Source organism: Syngnathoides biaculeatus, chromosome 12 (assembly GCF_019802595.1).
Source record: "Syngnathoides biaculeatus isolate LvHL_M chromosome 12, ASM1980259v1, whole genome shotgun sequence".
Classification (NCBI taxonomy): Eukaryota; Metazoa; Chordata; class Actinopteri; order Syngnathiformes; family Syngnathidae; genus Syngnathoides; species Syngnathoides biaculeatus.
This window is the reverse complement of record NC_084651.1, coordinates 14,883,671-14,907,527: the sequence shown is the minus strand read 5'-3', so window position 1 is coordinate 14,907,527 and position 23,857 is coordinate 14,883,671. Positions and strand designations below refer to the sequence as shown.

The 23,857-nt window shown below is 39.6% G+C and overlaps 2 protein-coding genes across 17 annotated transcripts in view; one reads left to right on the top strand and one right to left on the bottom strand.

Moving 5' to 3' along the window:
- Positions 1-15,288, bottom strand: part of psme4a (proteasome activator subunit 4a) — a 32,817-nt gene extending 17,529 nt beyond the window's left edge. The window contains exons 1-9 of the mRNA XM_061836783.1: positions 14,658-15,288; positions 13,711-13,851; positions 13,522-13,638; positions 8,680-8,724; positions 7,304-7,453; positions 1,950-2,013; positions 1,238-1,312; positions 824-946; positions 641-733 (exon numbers count right to left, since the gene is read on the bottom strand). Of these exons, the coding sequence (XP_061692767.1) occupies positions 641-733; positions 824-946; positions 1,238-1,312; positions 1,950-2,013; positions 7,304-7,453; positions 8,680-8,724; positions 13,522-13,638; positions 13,711-13,851; positions 14,658-14,854 (1,005 nt within the window). The 5' untranslated portion in view covers positions 14,855-15,288. The remainder of the gene's footprint in view (positions 1-640; positions 734-823; positions 947-1,237; positions 1,313-1,949; positions 2,014-7,303; positions 7,454-8,679; positions 8,725-13,521; positions 13,639-13,710; positions 13,852-14,657) is intronic.
- Positions 15,289-16,274: 986 nt separating this feature from the next.
- The window catches only part of wdr27 (WD repeat domain 27), a 43,469-nt gene continuing 35,886 nt past the window's right edge, over positions 16,275-23,857 (top strand). For 11 of the 16 annotated variants that reach the window (XR_009797388.1, XR_009797389.1, XM_061836775.1 and 8 more), the window contains exons 1-11: positions 16,276-16,660; positions 18,388-18,529; positions 19,110-19,234; positions 19,343-19,456; positions 19,537-19,588; positions 19,664-19,734; positions 19,824-19,911; positions 20,001-20,097; positions 20,377-20,468; positions 20,691-20,755; positions 23,640-23,752. Coding sequence is in view for 13 of the 16 variants with exons in the window: in XM_061836775.1 (XP_061692759.1) it covers positions 16,526-16,660; positions 18,388-18,529; positions 19,110-19,234; positions 19,343-19,456; positions 19,537-19,588; positions 19,664-19,734; positions 19,824-19,911; positions 20,001-20,097; positions 20,377-20,468; positions 20,691-20,755; positions 23,640-23,752 (1,094 nt within the window). In the remaining 3 variants the exon portion in view is untranslated. Of the gene's footprint in view, positions 16,661-18,387; positions 18,530-19,109; positions 19,235-19,342; positions 19,457-19,536; positions 19,589-19,663; positions 19,735-19,823; positions 19,912-20,000; positions 20,098-20,376; positions 20,469-20,690; positions 20,756-23,639; positions 23,753-23,857 lie in introns of all 16 variants that reach the window. The other 5 variants (XR_009797390.1, XM_061836778.1, XM_061836779.1 and 2 more) reach the window with 3 other exon arrangements.

Here is a 23,857-nt window from a genome sequence, read left to right as displayed (position 1 = left end):
TTCAAAACGTTTTCCCTACAAAAATTAGTGTGGTTTATTGTGTATATGGCATTCTAAAGACATTTGAAAGAAGGCATTAATAATGATGCATTACTTTTAAAGATAAAAAGGATAAACCAAACTCCATACAGATAGAAAGATACCAGCCAGGGCAGGGTTTTAATCCAAGAACTTTGTTACAACATGCTGCACCACTGCACCACTGTGCCCATTCAACTCAACTCTATAAATAAAAGTTGCACATGGCTGCCCGTCTCGTGTCAAATGTGGAAGAGGGGCTTCCTCATACAGAATGGCATGTGCGCCTGGTCCTGGGGATATTTAATACTATTGCAACAATCTCACTCACATGTTTTCTTGTTATTTCTGGACTAGACATGCAAACCACGACAGCCAAAAGGATTCAGGAAGCAATGACGAATGTGTTAGCCTTTCTGATGCTGTTCCTATTGCTGACGTGAGTTGGAAAGAATCATAGCCGGAATTATCAAGTACCAAACAATGGAAGTTGATCAGACAAAAATCTAAGTGCACTGTGTTCCTGAAACAAAACTATCATTTATAGTAATGCAGTATACTACACTACAATATACCATTCATATTCAATGAAAGGAAGCAAAAAAAAAAAAAAGGAACTGACCAACCAGCGGCCGTGGTTTGATGGGTGGAAGAAAGATGTGATGCTGTTGAAAAGGCCAGTGAGCTGTGCTTGAGTTTGCTTACTTGGTCCGCCCTAAAATTGATAGGAATTGGTGGTCACACCGCCTTTTCTTTTAGGTCATGTTGACCGAGGTCACCAGAATGCCTGAACAAAATAACAAACCAGAAGTGACGATATCCAAAGCACCACATGGCCGATGTCGTAGGCATTGGTTAAGTATCGCGGCAACATCATTTGACTGGTCCCCACAGGAAGATTCAAACTCCTCAAAACTCTTGTGAAAATCTGTAATGTAGTAACAGTAAACATATTTGTTTGTGCTTTATTGAATGGAGAACATTTATTTTTATAACGATGTTTTTCCAGAGAAGAGTCACATGGTTGGAACATGTTTTTTTGTAGCTATGACCAACATGATCAGCTCAGAAACTTGATAGGTTGTTTCTTGCAACCAGTGGTGGTTGTGAAACACACCTTGAGCCACAAAACATTAGTCATGATGCACAAGAACACATGCACAAACCCCTAAAATTTGTGTGTGAAAAGCTGTGATCTAATAAATCAATTAAAAGGCACCTTAGGAATATAAGGATCCCAGTCAATGTAGCCGATGTTGTCGTTGGCCAAGCGAGCAAAAAGATTCACCAGATTCTATAAAGCAAGCATGGACACATGTAAGCAAAACGAAAGGCCTCTTTATACTTGTGCTTGTGACGACCGTGCTGATGTCACTGCAGAAATCCTGTGTGTTGTTCCCTTTATACTAGAACGCAACTGACATGCAGAGTAAAGAAAATGTCCTCCAATTCTTCTCCAAGTAAAAGATGTCGCTACAGCTGGTATTGATGGGATGCCACAGGGTGGCCTTTCCTCAACACTTTTTGGCTATTTCCGGTAGGCGTTTTTACTTTCCTTTCCGTAACAAGGAATAATGCAACAACAATGGCGACAGTGGAGTAGTGTCTACTTGAACAATTGGACCTATATGACCAGGTGTTTAATTATGCTGCATACTTGATCAAGGCAGCGGCAATGTAGGTGGTACGTGGAGCAGGGAGGAACAGTGAGTACGTCATCACTGCAGACCAAAAACAGACCAATCACAAAAGATGATCTCGCAAGAACTTTATTTGATGTGTGTGCGCCAAGCTCGGCAGAGGTACTGCGCTGCGCAATGCATAGGTCATGGGATACAATGAGAGTGTTGTTAACAACGTGGGAGTATAAAGAGGCCTTAATTCAGTGATCATGTTACAGCAGGTCATGAAAACACGTTTACTGTCCTCACCAGTTCCCAGCTTGGAAGATTCTGCACTGATACCCACAAGTTGATCAACTCTTCAAACCACAACCTGTCAAAAATCAATTTGGTACATGAAGTCATGTGGTACTCTAATGCAAAACATTTGAATAAAAGCATAAAAACACTGCAATTTGTCATGAACATCCATCCATTTTCTGAGTCGCTTATCCTCAAAAAGGTCGGGGGAGTCCTGTAGCATATCTCATAACTATTGGCAGGAGCGAGGTACACTCGGAACTGGTTGCCAGCCAATTACAGGGCTCACAGAGACAAACAACCATTCACACTCACAATCACACCTAAGGGCAATATAGAGTCTCCAATCAACGCATTTTTTTTGGATGTGGGTGGAAACCGGAGTGTTCGGAGAAAACCCATGCAGCACGTGGACAACATCCCAATTGAACACAGGCCATTCACACTCACAATCACACCTAAAGGCAATATAGAGTCTCCAATCAACGCATTTTTTTTGGGATGTGGGTGGAAACCAGAGTGTTCGGAGAAAACCCATGCAGCACGTGGACAACATCCCAATTGAACACAGGCGGGGTCAGGAATTGATCCCCGGTACTGAGAACTGTAACGCAGATTCTCTAACCAGTCTACCCACCATGCCGTCTTGTCATGAACAGTATAAGGCAAATTATTTTCCCTGAAAAAAAGTTATGTGAATGGAGCATTTTATATATAAGGAAAACGTTTTTTAAAAATCACATTGAATAAATGTATCCCTGTACCTGGGGTTGTAAAATCAGTGTGTTTTCATTCACAGGGTTCATACTCAGTCTGACCCAAAAAAATCTCCGGGCTTTTTAGGGGCATTCTTAGGGGCTGACACGAAAAATTTAGGGCCATCGTGGGAAATCAAGAGTAAGGAAAAAAGACTCACCCAATGGTGTCATCAACCGTTCTTGGTTCATCAAATGTTCCAGTACCTCAGTACCTGTGACAGTGATCACCTGTCGCCCCTTGTGGTAGTTCTCATTGATATGACCATTGTCAATGTCTTCACATAAGTCTACAGAAAAACAGATTCTAACTACAATTGCAACTATATACACAAATGTCTTCTACTGACATCTGTTTCAGCACCCCTACTCTAGCTCCTTGAGCCTACCCAGTGCCTCCTCTATTTGTTGCTGCAGAGGTGCCAAAGTGGCTCTATTGTGCTTTACTCTGCCTCTGAGTGCATTGGCCTCGGTGATATACCTCAGATTCCTCTTTTCTTCTGCCTCTTCACACAGCCTGTCAGCCTTCCCAATAAGCATAGATATGTCAATCTCTATTCTGGCTTTTTTGGCTTTGAGGCAGTAGTGATGAAAAGTGGGCAGCGATGCCAAATGTAGCCAGGTACAAAGTCTTCCTTTCCACACAGTGGTAGTTTTTAGCAAAGTCACTATCTGGGAACATGACTGCAAACACTTTGGAATTATTTTCACAATATTTGTAACTGTAATGGTTGCAGATCACTTTTAAAGTCCACACGATCTCTGCCTTTAACGAGTCCGTCTTCGTGTATTGAACTACGTTCATAAAGCCCGACTTCCGGCTGGTTGAAGTCGATGACTGGACAACTGTAGGTGCGCATACACTTCCAGTACAACTGCCTGAAGTTGATGCTTCACTATCTTGATATTTTAGAAACAGATTCATACCAACGGAAGATTAGAGAGTCTTCGCCAAATCAGCGCATCTCCTGTTTTTCCGGTGCGACTCCTGCGCTTTGACGCCCATCTTTTCAAGCTGGTAACTCTGCTTGCACAAATGGCAATAAAACATGTGCCGATCTTTTGGATCTCGACGAACCCAGCTCCCGAACTCCTTACTTTCAACCCAAGCATCTTGAAAAATGCACTTCCCCATGATACAAGTTGGATCGATGAAAGAACTGCGCTACTTCGTCTCGAAGACGAAGTGAAATGCCTACTCACGGAAACAAACAATGGAACTAGTTGTCAACACGGTGACTTCCGTTGACAATTTCCGGCTGTTTTGGACGCCAGACGGATCGCTATTTTTTAAAAAATAAGATAATTTTTTAGAGGTCCTCCCTTTGATTTTTTTTTTTAATTTAAGGCCTTTTTAGGGGCTTGACCGGTTTTCGCGGATTTTTAAGGACTTTCAGGAGCCCCTAAATGCACACCTTTGAAAATTTAGGTTTTTTTTAGGGACTTTCAGGGCCGCGTGCGAACCCTGTTCTAATATGGAATGTTTAATGGTACAAATTTTAATCCATGCATCCATACATTTTCCTAGCCATTTATCCTCACAAGGGTCATGGGAGTGATGGCCGCTAACCCACTATCATTGGGCAGGAGGGAGGATACACCCTGGACTGGTTGACAGCCAATCAGAGGCACATGGAGACAGTCACACTCACAATCACACATAGGGGCAATTTAGTAATGCATGATATATTATGGCAAATAAGCTGTTATAAATGTATAAGCTGTTTTATTGTTTTTCAATGCTTTTAAATCATGTAAAGCGTATTGAATCACCTTGTGTATGAAATGCACTATATAAGTACATTTGCTTATCTTATTTTTTGCTGGCTGCTAAATTGATATTATTATCACATTACATATATGTTGCTGGGCGGCATGGTGGTTCAGCTGGAAAGCGTTGGCCTCACAGTTGTGAGGTCCCAGATTCAGTCCCGGACCCGCCTGTGTGGAGTTTGCGTCTTCTCTCCGTGCCTGCGTGGGTTTCGTCCAGGCACTCCGGTTTCCCCCCACATCCCAAAAACATGCAACATTAGTTGGACACTCTAAATTTCCCCTAGTTGTGTTTGTGACTGTTTGTCTCGATATGCCCTGCGATTGGCTGGCAGCCAGTTCAGGGTGTACCTCGCGTCCTGCCTGTTGACAGCTGGGATAGGCTACAGAACTCCCCACGACCCTTGTGAGGATAAGTGGCTAAGAAAATTGATGGATGGATATATGTTGCTATCGCACTAGACAGCAGAAATGGTCACGCATGAGTTTGGTATACCTAATACCATAATCAAAAAATGTCAACTGAATGAGTATGTTACTCAGTCGTTTTTAAAAAGAAAGTAATCGCTCTTACAGGAGGTGTACAAAACTATGAAGTAGCAAGGCAGTTCAATTTAAATGAATTAAACGTGAGATTGTGGAGAAAATCAAAACGAAATCCTCAAAGATAAAGCACATAAAAGAACTTTAGGATGTGGGAAAGTGGTGAAGCTTCCAGAGATGGAGAAGAAGATGGAAAATGGAGGACAAGATGCTACGGGGACCATTTTAAACACTCGTTAGCCTAAAACATGAGCATCATCTCAACTTTGCTTAATCTCACAAAACAATTGTCACCAAAGTGTATAAACACCTATACTCATGCTCACTTCTAACTGAAAATATCACACCACTATCAAACCAGCGTTTTAGATTTTATGGACTTTAACAGTCTTCCTTATTCAGCAATTTTAAGATGAGTGAGCTATATATTCTCTCACTCACACACACACACACACACACACACACACACACAACACACACACACACACACACACACACACACACACACACCACACACACACACACACCACACACACACACACACACACTACATTCCTGTTAAAATCATTTGGCTTAATAAGAGTGTAGCGTGAATAAAGTAGTTTCCTCTGACACATTTTGGTATTAATGGTGAGGAAAATAAGTATTGAACACCCTGCAATTTTGCACGTTCTCCCATTTTGAAATCATGGAGGGGTCTGAAATTTTCATCTTTGGTGCATGTCCACTGAGAGACAATTTAAAGGATAATCTGGAAATCACAATCCATGATTTTTTTCAAATATTTTATTTGTATGTTACTGCAGAAAATAAGTATTTGAACATCTGTGAAAATCAATGTTCATATTTGGTACAGTAGCATTTGTTTGTAATTACTGAGGTCAAACGCTTCACGTAGTTTTCATCAGGTTTGCGCACACATCAGCAGGGATTTTGGCACATTCCTTAACACAAATCTTCTCTAGATCAGACAGGTTTCTGGGCTATCGCTGGGAAACACAGAGTTTGAGCTTCCTCTGTAGATTTTCTGTAGGGTTTAAGTCTGGAGACTGGCTAGGCTACTCCCAAAGCTTGATATGGTTTTCACAGAGCCACTCCTTGCTTATCCTGGCTGTGTGATTCAGGTTACTGTCATATTGGAAGGTCCAGCCACAACTCATCCTCAATCCTCTAACTGAGGGGAGGAGGTTGTTCCCCCAAATCTCACAATACATGGCCCTGGTAATCCTCTTAATACAGAGCAGTCATCCTGTCCCATGAGCAGGAAAAACAACTCCAAAGCATGATGCTTCCAACACCATGCTTCACAATAGGGATCATGCTTTTGGGGCGGTATTTCTCATACTTCATCCTCCAAATGCGCCAAGTGGAATTAAGACCCAAAAGTTCTATTTTGGTCTTATCTAACCACATAACTTTTTCCCATATCTACTCTGGATCATCAAGATGGTCATTAGCAAAGTAACACGGGCCTGAATGTGTGGTGATTCAAGCAGGGGAATATTCCGTGCCATACGTTTTTTTAATTTCAATATTTGTTAGTGTGTTATTCGCAGTAACCTTGGAAACAGTGGTGCCATCTCTCTTCAGGTCATGGACCACCTCCTCCTGGATAATTCAGAGGTGATTCCCCACCTTTCTTACACCACGAGGTGAGATGTTGCTTGGATCCCCAGTCCAGGGGAGAATGAGAGTCATGTTTACCTTCATCCATTTTCTAATAAGAGCTCCAACACTTGATCTTTTTGCACCAAGCAGCTCGGCAAGTGCCCTGTAGCCCTTTCTGGCTTTGTGGAGGTCTACAATTTTGTCTCTGATCTCTTTGGTCTTAGCAATGTTAAAAGTTGGATTACTACTGATTGTGTGGGATGGACAGGTGTCGTTATGTAGCTATCGTCTCAAACATGCTTCTAATTTAGAAAAAGAAGTGGTGTAGGTTCACTTTTGAGAGGTAGACAGGTCTTAGAGGAGCAGAATTTTTGCTGATTGGTATGTTCAAATACTTATTTGCAGGAGTAACATAAATAAATTAAATCATACATTGTGATTTACAGATTGCTTTTTTTTCAAGTTTTTGTCTCTCAAAATGGATATGCACCGAAGATGAAAGTTTCAGACATCTCCATGATTTCAAAATGGGAGAACGTGGAAAATTGCAGGGTGTTTAAATAATTATTATCCTCACCTTATGTGCAAAAAGACACCTAAATGGATGTAATGTGACGAAATTTGCAAACCCACCAAAAAAAAAAAAAAAAAAAATTAACAAACTTATACAGGTCAAGGCACTCTTACTTGAAGCCCTTATGATGCAACTCCAGTGGTAGGGTTGTGGGTAGAAAGAGTTCAAAGTAGCAGATTGCTGTCTGCATGGTGACATCAAATGGACAAAATAGCGGTCTCCACTCGTCCAGCATCTCCTGGGTTGCAGACTCTGGAAAATATCTGTATGAACGAATATCACAAAGTCATACATAGATTAAGTATTAACATTAACAGAACATCTTATAAAGCTCACCCAAATATGGACAACCATCAATAGATAGATATCATATTCTCACACACCTTCTGGAACATCTATCATTATGCAGCAATATAACTGTAAACAAAATTGTGATTTTCATATAAACTACAGTCCATGTTTCTAACAAAGGGTATAACAGTACTGACAAGCAATTGCAGTAAACAGGCCCCAGCAGCACTAGAATGTATGTCCAGCATGGGGGAGATGATAAATCACACACCTGGCACATTCTGGCTGTGGGCATCAATCCAGTGGTTCTAATGGACCCATAATCCCACTGGGGGATTTCTATGGTTCATTATGCGTGTGTAAACTCTGCAGGTTATGTCAGGTCCCTATCCTCCTTTAAGGAACTATGGCCACTGCTACTTGCAGCCAAAAGCCACTTGGCCCTGATGATTGGTTATCTGACCACAATTTACAGTCTCTTGCCCCAGTGACAGGAAACTCTCACACAAGACAGAATTAGACAAGATAATAGGATTATCTGACTAAGTGCAAAGTGAGGGACATTCTAGGGCTTTCCTAAGATGCATGCACATGTAACCATGGTGGTCAAAGTCAAGGACCAACTTATTTATGGACTGAAGAATCATACTGGTCATCTTCTGTAAATACAGAGTTCACAATATGCCAGTGCATTCAAGGAAGTACTTGCTCTCCTGTTGACAACTAGCACAATAATGCAATCAGGTCCTTTATAATCATAACCATTTCTAGCATTAATTTCATTCATTAATTCGAATCCCTCAAGTAATTTTATTTATTATAAGTTCAGCACAAGTTAATTCTTTCTTGAATGAATTTCTGGGAAACATGATACTTTAGTTCATTGCAATAATGCAAAAGCTCATAAAAACAATTTATTTATTTTAAGACACTTTAAAAATGTTTTAAAATTTTTCAGCAAGACAAAAAGATGTTTTAAAATAGTGTTTTTTTAAGAATAATTTCAAGACAATTCACAAGACTGAAGCTATCAAAATGTTTCATACGCCTGGTATCAAGATAGAGAAGCCACATTCATAAAAATACATTTACCGAATGTTCATATTTAGCAACTTTTTGATTTTACAAGAACCTCATTGTCCTTTTTTATATATTTACGGAAATTACTGCATGGATCAGGAAAACACGTGGTACTTACGGCCTGCAGGTTTTCACAAGTGTCTTCAAAACACCTTCCACAGAGCTGCAATAATCGAAGCACAGGAGAAAATGTTCATGGTTATGTCCAATTTGCAGAATCCTATGTCAAAATGAAGTACAGTAATTCCTTCACAGAAATCTGTTTTTTTCGGACTATGCATACAGAAGCCTTTTTCCATGTTCCTGGTGCATAGGTCGCAGGATGTATTAATAGTATGAGTACAGATACTCATTGTGACTAACAATTTTAAGAAAATACACAAAGAAATGTTACCTATTTGTAAGAGGTTGTGCTGCAATTGCATTATTAACATTGACTTGAAAAAAAATCCTGGCATGACAACAGAATTAAATTCAAAAGCAGACAGGAGTGTTGATGAAAGCTCTGGACTGATCTAATTAGAGCTTTGCAGCGCCTCACCTACAATCCTACCTAACCGTGCTTACATGCACACTGAAGCCATGCCTAGTTGGAAAAGGCCTGCTGAACCCAATCACCAACTGCACATCGCCATCCTTTTAGAGCTCACACACTTGGATTATAACAGTGGTACAATGTCAAATCATGTGTCAAAGTCATCAATATAAATGCCAATGTATCACACTTTAAGATCACAAAATAAATAAACATGCATTGCAAGATCCTCAGTTAAGAGCCAACAATAAAGGGCCAATTTAAAGCAACTCAAGGAGTGAGATCCTCATTCCAAAGTATGTTAAGAATGAACCTGCAAGCTTCCCCAGACACACTCTAGGATGGGAAGAAACTTGACAGGAGTTTATATTACTGCAAGACGTGTGGAACTACTGTGTAGTGTTTTTGTTTTACTATCATGACAGTCGAGGCCTTATACTAGAAGCTCTCATTATCATTTCTATATGGACATTTTTAGAATGATCTCTCAATAGGACATTGGTTAAGGAGGGAAAACATTGTTAGCCGCAGTGCAACGGTGTCTAATATGAGTGTAATGTTAACACTGATTGGTGTTCTGATCTCAAGCTGCATATGGGTTCTCTGTTTTTCACATGCAATGTCAGAAGACGTGAGTGTCTCACAGGATGAACTCAAAAGGAACACACAAAACAGGAGCGATTGTCCTTACCACCTCTGAACCAATTTTATCATAATGAGTTTAGAGGATGAATGTGCCCATGGAGAACTGAATGTGAAAGGGGACAAAGGCATAAAGAACATTCAGCACCAGGCAGAGTGTCAATTATGCCAGAATATGAACATATGACACAGCTATATTGTGGCATTTGTTGTTTTGAAAAAGGTGAGTTGGCTGTCAGCCAAAGCAGTTTGTTAAGATCAGCTGTAAAGACACAGCTATGCTTGCAAAGCATGAAAAACACATGTTCACATAGCACCATAAAAGATCACCTTGCACTGCTTGCTTTAAGAACACGGCGGATGAGCACCGTTTAAATGCCTGCCAAAATTTGCTTAAAATCCACATGGCAGCGTGAAAGGAGTTAAAATACTGGTATGGTACATTAACTCCACTTGTACATGCAAAGCAAGTCAAACTATTGTTTTATGGCTAAGATCCCAAAGTGCAGATGCTAAATTCATTGTTCACTCACTCCAACAGATAGCACGCACAGTTGGCAACAGGTATAAAAGTGGTGGCCACAGCTGTATTTAAAAGAGGGTTTAGCGCTTTTGGTAGCTGTTAATAGTTTTCACCATGGAAGAGCTATGCAAGCGCAAACTTAAGTTTGAAGTGACTGACATGGAAGTGAAACAAGGAGAGGCAAACATAATAATGATTGAAAAATTGTATTTAACTCCACTTGGGTCCATGTGAATTGGATGTATTGTATCTGCCCGGCTTACAATACATTTAAAACTTGGGACGCCACACCACAAAACTTGTTCTGGGAGATGCTAGCAACAACTCTTTCAGGGTGTTAAAACGACCCAAAAGTAAAGAAATGCATTGGTGAAAGTAAGTAAGTCGTAATATTTCTTTGTTTCGGGCCTTTCAAAAATGTTAACACAAGCACAAATCTCTCTCCTGTCACTCAATTTCCCTGCACTAGAATGGCACAACTGAGCTCGCTAGTTTTCACCTGCCTTTCAGACACACAATTTATACACAAAAACAGCCAGCACACTTCATCTGAAGTTTGATAATTCACATTGGGTGTGCTAAATTAATTGAGATAAATGTATTGTGTTATAATATTGCCCAGGTGATGGACATTGTACAATCATGAGTGCGCGCATTTTGTAGATCAGCTTCTACATCTGTTTAAGTGAGCAATCTAGTTTGGACCCATTTTTGCACATTCAAACTTTTGCAAATGAGGGCGCATAAGCATAAAACTGAGTTAATAAATATGAACTATGTACATCTGTATGGGGTCATTTATAGAAGGTAAAATATTATGATAGCTTTTGGGAAATGTACTGTAAGTAAATGTACATCGAAAAAGGACATACAGTATAGTGTTGCCTCCAAATAAGAACACTCCAAGCAAAGGTTGTACAATTTTAAAAGGATCCAAAATATTTGCTCAAATTGTCCTACAAAAGTCACACAAAACATGGGAGTTCAAACCATCATCAGTATATCAAGTGACACAACCTTAATGATGTAATTGATTTTTTTTGGCATTTTTATAGATGCAGTATTTTTTTTCGCAATGGCAAAAAGAAAAAAATGTGATGACAGACAAAAACCTTGATTTTTGAGGCTGACCACTGATCACGTAGTTTAAAAAAAAAAAAAACTATCACTGATCTGAACACAAGATGGAGCAATGTGTCTATTTAAATGACTTGTTCATTTACTTTATATACTTGTGTCCTATATACTTAGTATCTTCAAAAGTATTTTGGAGCAAAGACAAAAGATTGAGATAAAACATTCAAGGATTGGCCACTCACAGAACTAATGGGTGATAATTTCGTGTCATTAAATTACTCCGCACACACCAAAACTTTAGAGCATGGTTCAACCGAACCGTGGCCAGTTTACGTACAAGTGTGAGTGGCAGCTTGTTGGCTACAGAATGTTTTGTTGCCAGGTTGGGAGCCGTATCATTCTTGAACATCCCTTAAGCAATCAGTGAATGAACATCCTATCCCAAGAATCAGTGATCACTACAAGTTTTTCCTTATTTTATTATGTTTCCCCTCATACAGCGAATTTGTGTGATCTATTGTTGTTGTCATCATCACCAAGGCAATGGCTATATCCAGTGGCGTATGATTGGACATGATAAAGCCCAGTGTTGTTAAAAGATGGAATGAGGTGGCATCAGAATACAAGATTTTATTACCATATTCTGACATAGTGCAATTGAGAAAGACCAAATTTGTCTTCTTGTAATCTTAACCTGCCATTACGTGTTGAATTAAGAACTCCAAAAAAGTCCCACACCGTGAATGTTTTTTTCATCGACAAGATTGAAATAAAACTATTGGCCGTCAGTTAGTTAGAGCAATACATCACAAGCAACGCGACATGGCTAAAAATACACCGGCTTTTGAATCGGTACAAGATGGCAACGTGAAATAATGTCTTTTGCGAAGTCGATCAATTATTTCATTGAGCAGATGGGCAAATTAGGATATTAAAGCCAATTCGCTGATGAGTATAAAATGCTAACTATCGTCTGATACCGATTCAAGATGAGCAGATTGGTGTAAAGTCTAGACAACAACTAAAGAAACTGAACATGGAACTTGTTGCAATGTAACTTGCATTCATGCATTGCTGTCCAAAATGCTCCATAAAAAAAGTTGACAAAATTAAGCATTAAAAAGTAAGGCAACAACAGGTTGTTTTCCCTTCCCCGTATCCTCAATGTCTTACCATGTGTCTTATGTATTAAAAAAAAAAAGTTGCGTGGATCATCTCGTCATTTAGGTCCATTTGTTTGAGAAAATAAAGAGCGCCAAGACTGGTTTACATGATGCCTTCAATTCCAACTTGTTATAGAAGCCCAAACCAAATGGAAATGTGACATATAAACACGTTAATCTGAACAAACAAGACAAATTTGAATCATGTATTTAGAATAGAGCTGGGAAAAACTCTGCGGATGCCTTGTCTCGACATAAACGGACACAGTCATTATTTAGGCACAGCATAAATTTGGTGGCCCCCGATGGAGCTTATATACGACAGAGATATTTTTACCTACAACCACACATTTTTAATCAAATTTTTAGGTTTTTTGATCAGCATAAAATGCTAATTATCGGCTGATACCGATCAAGCCGAGCAGATTGGTATAAAGTCTAGATTAGAACTAAAGAAACTGAACATGGCAAAAAAACGTTTTTTTTTCTAACCAATTGTATCAAAACAATCACAAATATTATGCTGAATAGACAACGGACCTTCATCGTAATAAGTGAAGCGAAGTTCACAACAAAATACACATAACACAGCAGTTCAACTCTTGTCAGCTTTCAGTCTGATCCGCACACCGGCTCACCACAACGATTACACTTTAGAGTCTAGAAAACCTACCGCGTCCATTTTATTAATCTAACGATATGTTGACAAAGTAATTATCATGACAACGCTAGGTAGGAATATGAGAATGTTACAGAACATAAAACATTGGCGGAATAATTTAAAAAAGATTTTTTGATGCTAACAGTTTGATCCTGTTCATTCAAGTAGCTTTATTTCTAATCGTAAAATTGTTTTGTAATGGAAACAAATCAGAGTTTAACCAGTGTTCAAATTTAGAGGGTTCACAGTATAATTCAAGCAAGGGCAGTATATCAATAAGTGTGTAAAAAGGAGAAATAAGTTGGGAGAGTGTTTTAGTTTACATCATAGCATAAGCAGTAACAGCAAAAAAAGCCTACTTGGGAAACCAATTGAGGCCCAAATGCTCCGTCTTGGAGAAAAGGATCCTGTCGTGCAGTTCATACAGAGGCCTCCATGGCAATTCCAGGTCCTCCCTTGAGAGAAGCTCTCTTTTCCTTAGAAGGAGAATACAGTTAGGCTAACATGTAAACAGTTTTGCTGCTTCGGGCTACATGGCTCCTTCTTACTTGAGCAGGTTGATGAGGAGACGAGCCAGGCCTTGCATCATGCTGACCTCGAGACGAGGGATAGTAACTAGCTCATAGAGCAACTTGATGAAAAGCACGTGGTCTTCTTTGCTAAACTTTCGCCCATATAGACGTATGTACCTACATCAGAGGAAAACATCTGTGTATTGTTTTTATGACTTTCAATCTCACATTTGTTCGTTATGAGGAAAATTATGACATTTCGAATAGCCATGTTTTATAAATGTGCCTTTTAGTCCCAGGAAAGGCCAGAGGAGGTGGACTGTTATGAAATGGTTGTATCACCACTTGTATGCCATAATAGTACTGAGCAGAATCTGGGTCAAACCCCATAGTGAACTTTCCGTCTCTCTGAGCCGGTAGTGCCTCACTCTGCGACACAGCAATGTGCCAACATGGATACAGAAACGGATTAATCAGCACAGCAACATAGTACAAATTGAAACGGCACTCTTCAGTAATCCACATTCATGTTGACAGACGCCACCAAGTGATTCAGCACTAAGTCTACAAATATCACATGGTGAAACAAGTGGAGATTAGTCATCGCAATTCTTGCTTTGCTTTCTTTTCTTAATGAAACAGTGGAGAATAAATGTAAATAAACATTACTTGAGGTTTTGATGAGTGTTTATATTATAGGGGATATTGGTTATCTAATTTGATACGTTTTAACATCAAAAAGGCAATGCAATTACCAGTAAAATCTTCTGAACTCGTGTAACATTGAAAACATTAGACAGATTAATCAAACATGACAAAAAGATCATAGTGACATAACTACTCGCAAGCACAATATCAAATACAATCAGTTGTCGACGAACTTCAACGTATTAGCCTTACTTTCGTAACTACACTTGAATTGAATAATAATCTTAATTTCAAAAGCACTTAACATAACGGTGACTTTTTTTTCCCATACTTACGTGGAAAGTTTCCTTGTCCAAAACAGCACGCCGGGCCATATTTCTCGAAACTGAACAGCCCGGGCCAAGTTCCCCTTAATTTTACTCAAAAGATCGTTGGATTCGTCATCGAGCCTTTCCGCATAAGGCAGCAGTTTGTTGTATACGATGTCTTTCTGGGGAACAAATCCCAATACACCCGACTGTACCTCTTTCATATCAGATACAAAACCTTCAATCTGCAATTTTTCTTGGTTCGGTTTCGTGGTATATAGCAACAATAACTAAAACACTTCCTGGGCTAGTTTTCCCAGTTATTCACCCGCAGTGTGACTAAACAGAGTCACAAGTTGACCGCACGCTCGGTAGCCATTTATCCGAAGTTAAGATAGCTTCTCTCCACAGTAAACATTAGCAAGAACCGATGTTAACATGTTAAGGCTAATCAGGAAAAAGAAAACTATTTGCCGGGATACGCGTTGGCACGCACACTTCTTGTCTTCGGGGAGCGGAATCCTTCAATGTGACAAGTAGCTAGCAGCCACGATAAAGTTAGCAACCGACTACAAACGTCCAGTCATTTCCTCAAGACCGTCGGTCGTCGAGTGATTCATCCAACTACACCCGAGTACAAGGGCAGACCACACCCAGCGACCTGGCGTACGCTCTGCGTCATATCCGGTTGTCGTCGAATGCCTACGTTTCCCAGAGTTCCAAGAGAGAGTTTGTCGACGCTGAGCTTTTCAAACACACTGACCTCAATTCTTGTTTTTGTTTGTTTTTTTTTTTTTTTTGTTAAACCACACGTCTGTTCTCCTGATATTTCGTTCGAACGATTTGGAAACAAATGTCAGTGGTTATATAATGTTTGACCTCCAATATTAGCTACTTTTTGGCAAATTCAAACTAATGAAAACCTATGAAGTTCTTTTTGTGGTCTCGTTTTATCCAACTTAGATCTCCAAGCACCACAATAATGCTCATTACAGTGGTGGCAGTTCCTCATCTGTAGGGAGGCTTTGGATCTACAGAGTCATTATTCAAGTGCTACAGCAGAAAAAAAAAAGATACTTATTGGACAAATGCTCGTCTGTCGCGATGCCATTGAGCAAGGCACTTCCACCCACCCCCAGCACTCAGCCCTTTATTTTTGTCGCGAATATGTAAATGTTCCATTTCTAATATTTGTTTTATTTGGCTATTTCTCTGTCTTAATGACGCATTGTCATTTGAGTATTTTGAAATCGAGTTATTTATTTATTTAGTAATTGGTTTGTTTCTATATGCCCTGCGATTGGCTTGTAACCAGTTTAGGGTGTAGTGTACTCAGCCTCTCGCTCAAAGATCGCCGGGATCGGCTCCAGCACGCCCTCGACCCTATTTAGGATTGCAAAAATAGATGTTTTATTGTAAGCGGCTCAGAAAATGGATGGATGGATGAATGGATGGATGTTTTATTGCGCCTTCACGTACGGCCATTTAACAAATATACTGACTGCCACCTGGCGGTTACAGATGGCAAACGCCAAACAATCCCAAAATGTTTTGGGGAAAAGTGAAGACATCTCACTTTGAAGCGAATTTCTGTACCGCTGACGTCAAATGAAAGCGATGACGGCTTCATTCAATAGACAATCTTTATCAAAGCCAAACCACAGGTTTCCTAGCAACCGCTAACACTTGCCCACACGAAACGTGGTAAACTTGTGGAAACCCCATTTTAGGTTAGACCAAAATCGTGTATTTCTAAGTAAACTCGATGTTTTAGCGATACGAAGTGTAAATACTGAATAAGTGACAATTCTTTGTGTTTCGTTCTAATCGCTTTCGTGCAAACAAGCGATTGACTTCCAAGGCTCAGGCATTGTGGTCTGCCGTGGAGAAGGAAGATGATTGTTGAAAAATTCAAATTGACTTGTGATAGACTTTTATCGTACCAGCAGCTGGCTTGTTGTTACAATTACACTGCCATCCCTCTGCGTGGCGGTGACATTCTTCTTTACAGTAATTCGGACGTTGAGAAGGTTTGTCAGCCCAATGTGTACATGTTTGTGACGAACACATATACAGTACCCTTACTTGAGTAATCTTGTGTAAAGAATGAACTGTTTGTGTTATGTTTTTTTCATGGGCAAGCAGTTTGGCTAATGTTTATATGTATGCATTCATTTTTGGTGTGTGATGTTGGTTGAGCACTATGATGCAGAAGTACTTTTTTTAAAAATCCGTCGAAAACTTTTAAAACATTTGTATGCGGATCCAGAAATCTGTATTTACATTGAAAAAATGGCTGATAATTTTTTTTTTTTTTTGCTCGTTTTCACACACGCACTTGTGTGTTACTGCCACGTATAGGAGTAGTGGAATACTATAAGTAAGATTTCCATTTTATCCATCCATCCATGCATTTACTGTACTGTTTATCTTAAGATCTATCTTCGGGTGAAGGGAGGACACACACCCTGAACTGGTCACGAGCTGATCTTAGGACACATATAAACAACCATTAACACTCACGGGCAATGTTCACACACTGAGTCTTCAATTACCCTACCATGCATGTTGTGCGGATGTGGGAGGAACAGAAATACATGGAGAAAATCCACAGAGGCTAGGGGAGAACATGCAAACTCCACAAAGCCGAGGCCGGTAGTTGAACCCGTGTCCTCAGAACTGTGAAGCAAATGTACTAACCAGTCGTCCATCGTACGTCCAATTTTAAACATTTTTTATATTGTACCTCTTGTCCTCACTTGGGTCAAGACTCTTAAGTGAGCGTGAGTCTATTGCATCTGCCTTTGGACACCAGGAAGGGTTCACCGTGAATTCTTATCAGCAAATCACATGGCACACAATCACAAAGAACTATTCACACTCATATTTATACAAGTGATTACATGAATTTTCCACTTTATCCTCACTACACTACACAAGTGTGTTGAAGCCTATCCTAGCTGACTCTGGGCTAGAGCCAATAGCAGGTCACATATAAACACACAAATGTTGGCACTCAGATTCACACCAATGGACAATGTAGAATCTTCAGTCAACCTATGCATGTTTCTGGGATGTGGGAGGACATCAGAGCACCTGAAGAAAATCACACAGTCTTGGGGCTAACGTACAAGCTTCACATGCGCGATGCTGGATTTTAATCCAGGTCACCAGAAATGTGAGGGACATGTCCAAAGCAGTCATCCACCAGGCTGCTTTTCAATTATTTTTTTTCTTTTTTTTTGTACCGAGAGAAAACCCACACAAGTACATGGAGAGCAGGCAAACTTCACACTAGCAGGCCAGAACTGAAAGTGAAACCCTAAACCATAGAACTGTGTAACAGATGAACTAACCACAAATCCACCCAACAAGCTGCTTTCATCACAACTTATAGTTCAAATGCTTGGAAGGTCTTTAAATTTTCATTTACCACAAAAGTGGTTGACCAACTCCTCTTCCAATTTCTTCATTTTTTATTGTTTCGTGCTCCATTCCCTAATATATGCTATTATATATTTTTCAAAACTGGTGTTTTAGGAGAAGATTTAAAAATGAAAGCGAGCTTAAATTGACAAAATGACATCTATTAGATGATTCATAACCAAAACACGAAAAGTAAAAGTCCACAAGATGATTCACACTAAACACGAAAAGTAAAGCAGGTTCAACAATACTGTAGGATATTGTAAGATTACAAAAAATGGTGAAAATAAAAGTAAGGACAATGATGACTTGTGTTGTAATGTTTCCACAGACATTTCGGCTCAGTGGCCATTATGGCGAAATCACCTCCATGACTTTTGGAAAAGGGAAGTCACCTGTCCTTCTCTGTTCTGCCTCTGCTGATTATATTATTGTCTGGAATGTGGAAGTGTGCCTGAGCAGACTCACCCAAGGTACAGAAAGAGAAAGTTGCTGAATGCAAATCTATACAAGCTCGGCACCTTGCGCAGTGATTCTCAACTGTTGTCGTCACCCTAGGAGCTGCATATTCCTTTGTAGCATCGTTCCAACCCACTTTCATAGACATGAAGAACGATAAATATTACTTTGTTTAAAAATTAGATCTAAAAACACACAGTGTTTCTTTACAGAGTAAACAAGTGGCGAGAGACCAAGGAAGTAACATTTATTGCCACTTTTCTATTAAGTCCCATGTGAGGATTCATTATTCCTCTGTAGTGTACCCCCAAAAATCAGAATAGGAATACATCTTTTTTTTTTTACTAGCTGTCTGCAATGCACCCAGTATAGTGTCATCATCCACATTTGACTCCCGATGCTTCAGTTCAAAACCACTGATTTAATGACCAGTGCAAAACATTCCTTTGCCAATTCAAAGATGACAATGCTGAGTTTTGATGGATAGTGTCGGATAGGTATTAATTTAACAACCAGTTTATTTTTATTTTGCTTTGCATTTGTATACAACTGTACCGCATCATCGCTAATGCAGCAACGTGAATTTGACCACAGGTAGTTTTGCATCTGGAACAGTTATTGCAAGTTCACTGGGTGAAGTGGTCCATCTTTCCTTCTGTTTCTCTGATGGGAGAGTGGTTGCATGCTCTGGAGCCGCCGCATATATTCTCAGCTCACAGGTATTTGGACGATGTCAAATATATATTTAGGACCTGACCTCTGATGTGGAGATGCAAATGTTATTGTAGATACAAATGATGTACCATTATGATTTCTGTTTATATCAGAAACAAGAAAGGATTTCGACATTGACTGGTCATTTGGGACCTGTTACCTCAGCAGAGTTTTGTCCATGGGATAAACACATTCTTGTCACCACATCAGAGGACCGAACGTTCAAGGTACGCAGTTACCATCTGAATGATGTATTATTATGCTTAGGATGCTATTTTTGACTGAACTGTACAACTCTATCTTCCAGCTATGGGATCTACACACTGAAACCGCTCTCTACCAATCATTTGTCCTGTCAGGTATATTATTTAGGAATAAAAGCAATCGGGGCTTTTTGATTGTTTAATGTATTTACACAAGCTCTTCATTTCAAGCTTCACCACTACTCAGTGTGTTCTTCATGGTGAAAAAGAATTACATGATCACTGGCTCCACTGACGGGCAGGTTATTACATTCAGCTTTAACACAAAAAGTGATGCTATTTTACTATAATTCTAATCTATGGCGGAACAATTATTTTCTCTCTGCTTTAGGTTTGGTGTTTTTCTTTCAGCAATACATTTTCTTGTCAGCTTGTGACCAAAATAGACCTTGACAAGAGTGAACGAAGACATCAAGCAGGTGATATCCTAGACATGAGCAAAGGTTATTGCATCAAGTAATTTGATATGACTACTCCCTCTGATGTTGTTTTTCATTTTGTGTTTTAGGAGTGGCTGAAAAGTCCTCTGAAGTGGACATTTCAAAACCTGTTCTCAAAATGGCTTCTTTTGGCTCATCTAATGACAACACTAATGCAGAGAAAAGGTAAGTGGACAAACTATCTAGCTACCTAGCCCTCCATCATCCTTGCACACCAAAATATGAAACATGTCACACAATCACGGCACATTGTTATGACTGCAGTGTGGAACTATGGATAATAACTGACTATCTTCAAACTTTGTTTCCTCTCTTTCTTCTGTGTATCGGTTGCCATTTTAGTGGTGTGCATGGCTTGCACTTGAAGTATAGCCTGTATTTGAAAATAACTAGATACCCTTTTTCAAAGGCGTAAGTTGAGTAACTGCTTTCATTACTCTCTAGGGACGAGAGCTGGTTATGTATTGCAAGTACCGACGGTTTGTATATCGTCAATCTGGCTACATCTGAACTGGTAACAGTTCTACATTTCACAGGTATGCTCCTCTTTGTGATTCTGTTGCTAATGTACCACCTCCCAGAAAACAACACAGCATTTTATATACAGTGTGAAAAAGGACATTAGGTTAAGAAGTGTTGCATTTGCATTCACATGATAACCATCAGCTATTATTACCAACCTTGGCAAAAATATTAATGTCAGTCTAATTGACTGGAACACATCTGACGTATTAAGACTGTATTTCAACCGATTTTAGACTACCCTAATTTGAGCATCACAATGGCTGGGTCTTGGGTCTTCTCTGACAAGTCTAACAACTCTGTGAGTATCATACAAATAATCAAAATATATTGCTACAGTTTTCAATAATTAATAAATTTTCTCTTATTTTTTAGCCACAGGTAAATCTAAGATAATTTTAGATGCGGGATGCCCTCATAGTAGCGTGGTCTCTCAAAAATCAGGTTGTGGTTTCCATCCCCAGCTACCTCATGAAGTATAAAGGTCCTTTATATACTCATCTACTCATAGTCATTTGCCATCTATTGGCATTAGTAGGGTTAGCAAGGCAAGAAATTGGTGGGTTGCTGGTTTGTATACCCATCAGTTCTTATCCATACCCAATCTTATGTTGTCCAAGTGTCCCTGGTTAAGACACTTAATCCACATTGCCCATGAACGAATGTGGTTGGATGTTTGGTGGTGGTCGGAGGGGCTGTAGACACTGAATGGCAGCCACGCTTCCGTCAGACTGTGACGCAGACACAAGTACTGGTTGCTTACCACCACCAGGGTGTGACTGTGGAGTGACTGAATAATGCGTGTAATTGGAAAGCGTGTTTGAGTGCCTAGAAAAGCAGTGTATAAGTATAATGCATTATTTTCATTATTAACGTATAGAACATAGTATATTGTATATAAAATATATGGTAGCCAGAGACAACTTATGAATATAGAATTTTTTTTAAATTTTTAACAACATTTCTTTGAACTCAAAATGGTCAAGATAGCTCAAAATAGGACAACCTGATGTTTCATGTGGTTGGCATGTCTGCCACAAGGTCAAAGGTTGTGGTTTGGACTCTTGACTTGACCTTTCTGTGTGACGTTTGAACGTCAGGCTTCTGCAGGTTTTCTGCCTGTAGTCTGATATCTTCCCACATTCGAAACACATATTTTAAGACGCCACTAAATCATCAAAAGCTTTGAATGTGAGTGTGAGTGATTAGTGCACGTTAGCTAAGATTGGCACCAGTTTGTTAGGACTGAACAGAATAAGCAGTGGAAAATGGATGGATCCCACTGTCAGTATTGTCATGCTTCCCATGTTTCGCTCCATTTGCCAAGATTATAGACCAATGTAAAACTGAGGTGAGATGAGGAAAGGCTTCCGGTAGCTGGACTACATTCCTATTTGTATACCCACAATGTGGAATTGTCAAACCTTTCCTCATTATTACATCAATTGTGTAGACTACACACTAATCATGTCTACTGTGGTTTCCTTGTTTTACCATGCTGCAGACATTTTCTACAAAATGTTGTTATCACATAAAAACTCAAGTATAAACTTTAAATATGTGCTTTATTGGTTTACCAATTAAAGTCTGTCATCAGTAAAATGAATGAGGAAGGTTTTTATTTAGTCTTTCCTGATAAATGTAATTGTGTTAATGGCCTGTGCAGTTAAAAATGGCATCACAGCATCGTTGCAAGTACACCGTCTTGTGTTCACATTCCACTGTTGGACTCTTAGCAATACAGCAATACCTGTATAAACAGTGCCCTCCTGGCACCCCTAGTTAAGATGTGTTTTTTAGCTTCTAATATTTTTTTTTCTAAATAATATGGGACCTTAATGGAAAAAAAGAGCAAAATCCAACCTTCAATACAAGTGCATTTATTCAGTGGGGAAAGAAATCCCACATAAAGAAATAATTATTTGACATCAAATAATGTGTGTCACAATTATTAGCACCCCTGGTGTTAATATTTTGTACAACCCCCTTTTGCCAACAAAACAGCACCTAATCTTCTCCTATAATGTTTCACAAGATGAGAAAAGACAGAAAGAGGGATCTTCAGCCATTCCTCTTTGCAGAATCTCTCTAAATCATCCAAAGACCTGGGTCCTCTCCTCTTCAGCTCACCCCACAGGTTTTCAATGGGGTTGAGATCTGGGGAGGAGCTTGAGTTTGTGTCTGGTGAACCATTTCTGTGTAGATTTGGCCATATGTTTAGGGTCAATGTCTTGCTGAAAGACCCAGTGATGACCCATCTTCAGCTTTCGGGCAGAGGGCAACAGATTTTTATTTAAAATGTCCTGGTATTTCAAAGCATTCATGATGCCATGCACCCTAACGAGGTTCCCAGGGCCTTTGGAAGAGAAACAGCCCCACAGCATCACTGACCTACCCCCATACTTCACAGTGGGTATGAGGTGCTTTTCAGGATGCTCATCTTTCGTGGCACGCCAGACCCACTTAGTGTTTGTTGCCAAAAAGTTCAATCTTGGTCTCATCTGACCAAAGCACACGGTCCCAGTTGAAGCCTTAATACCGCTTGGCGAACTCTAGACATTTGCGTTTATGATTGTGAGTGAGGAAAGCTTTTCTCCGTGCATGCTTCCCAAAGAGCTTGTTGGCGTGTAGACAGCGCCTGATGGTTGATTTGGAGACTTTGTGACCCCAGGATGCTACCATTTGTTCTAATTCTGTAACAGTGAGCTTAGGAGATCTTTTGATTTCTCTTACCATCCTCCTCATTGTGCGTGGTGGCAAAATAAACCTGGCAGAAATGCTTCAATTATATTTATTTCCTGGGAATTGTTAAGAGTGCCAATAATTGTGGAACAGGTGCTTGAATGAAAAATAATTATTTTTTTAGTCAGGGATTTTTTCATTTTCTTACAATTCATTTGAGTTAGAGGTTATATTTTCCTAAAATTTTCAGTGTGACTGTATTCTTCTGAAATAAACACTGAATTTATTTTAAGGCTTTTAACACATCTTAACTGGGGGTGCCAATAATTATGGAAGCCACTGTATATACAGTTGTAAAAGTTGCATTTGAGGTTTTCTATTTCATTTTGCCCAAAGGAAAGGAATGATGCATCTGTCTGCAAATGTCTTTAAAATGTGAACATTTTAAAATGAGCAAAAATGATCAGCATTATCTTGACAAGTACGAAAATTTTGCCACACAGATTCTGTTTTTAGTGAGCTCTTTATTTACTCCGTGTGTGAGCCTGTTGGACTTCTGTTTGGGTGACGCAGAAAGAAACCAGGCTGGAAGTCAAGGCTTTTCAGTATTTCCAAGGTAACCTTGAAATAAAAAAAAGCAATGTAATTTTACATTTCACATGCATATGCAAACACGCACACTCACCGGTGGGGGGTAGTGAATTTCATACCTGAGCCTTCA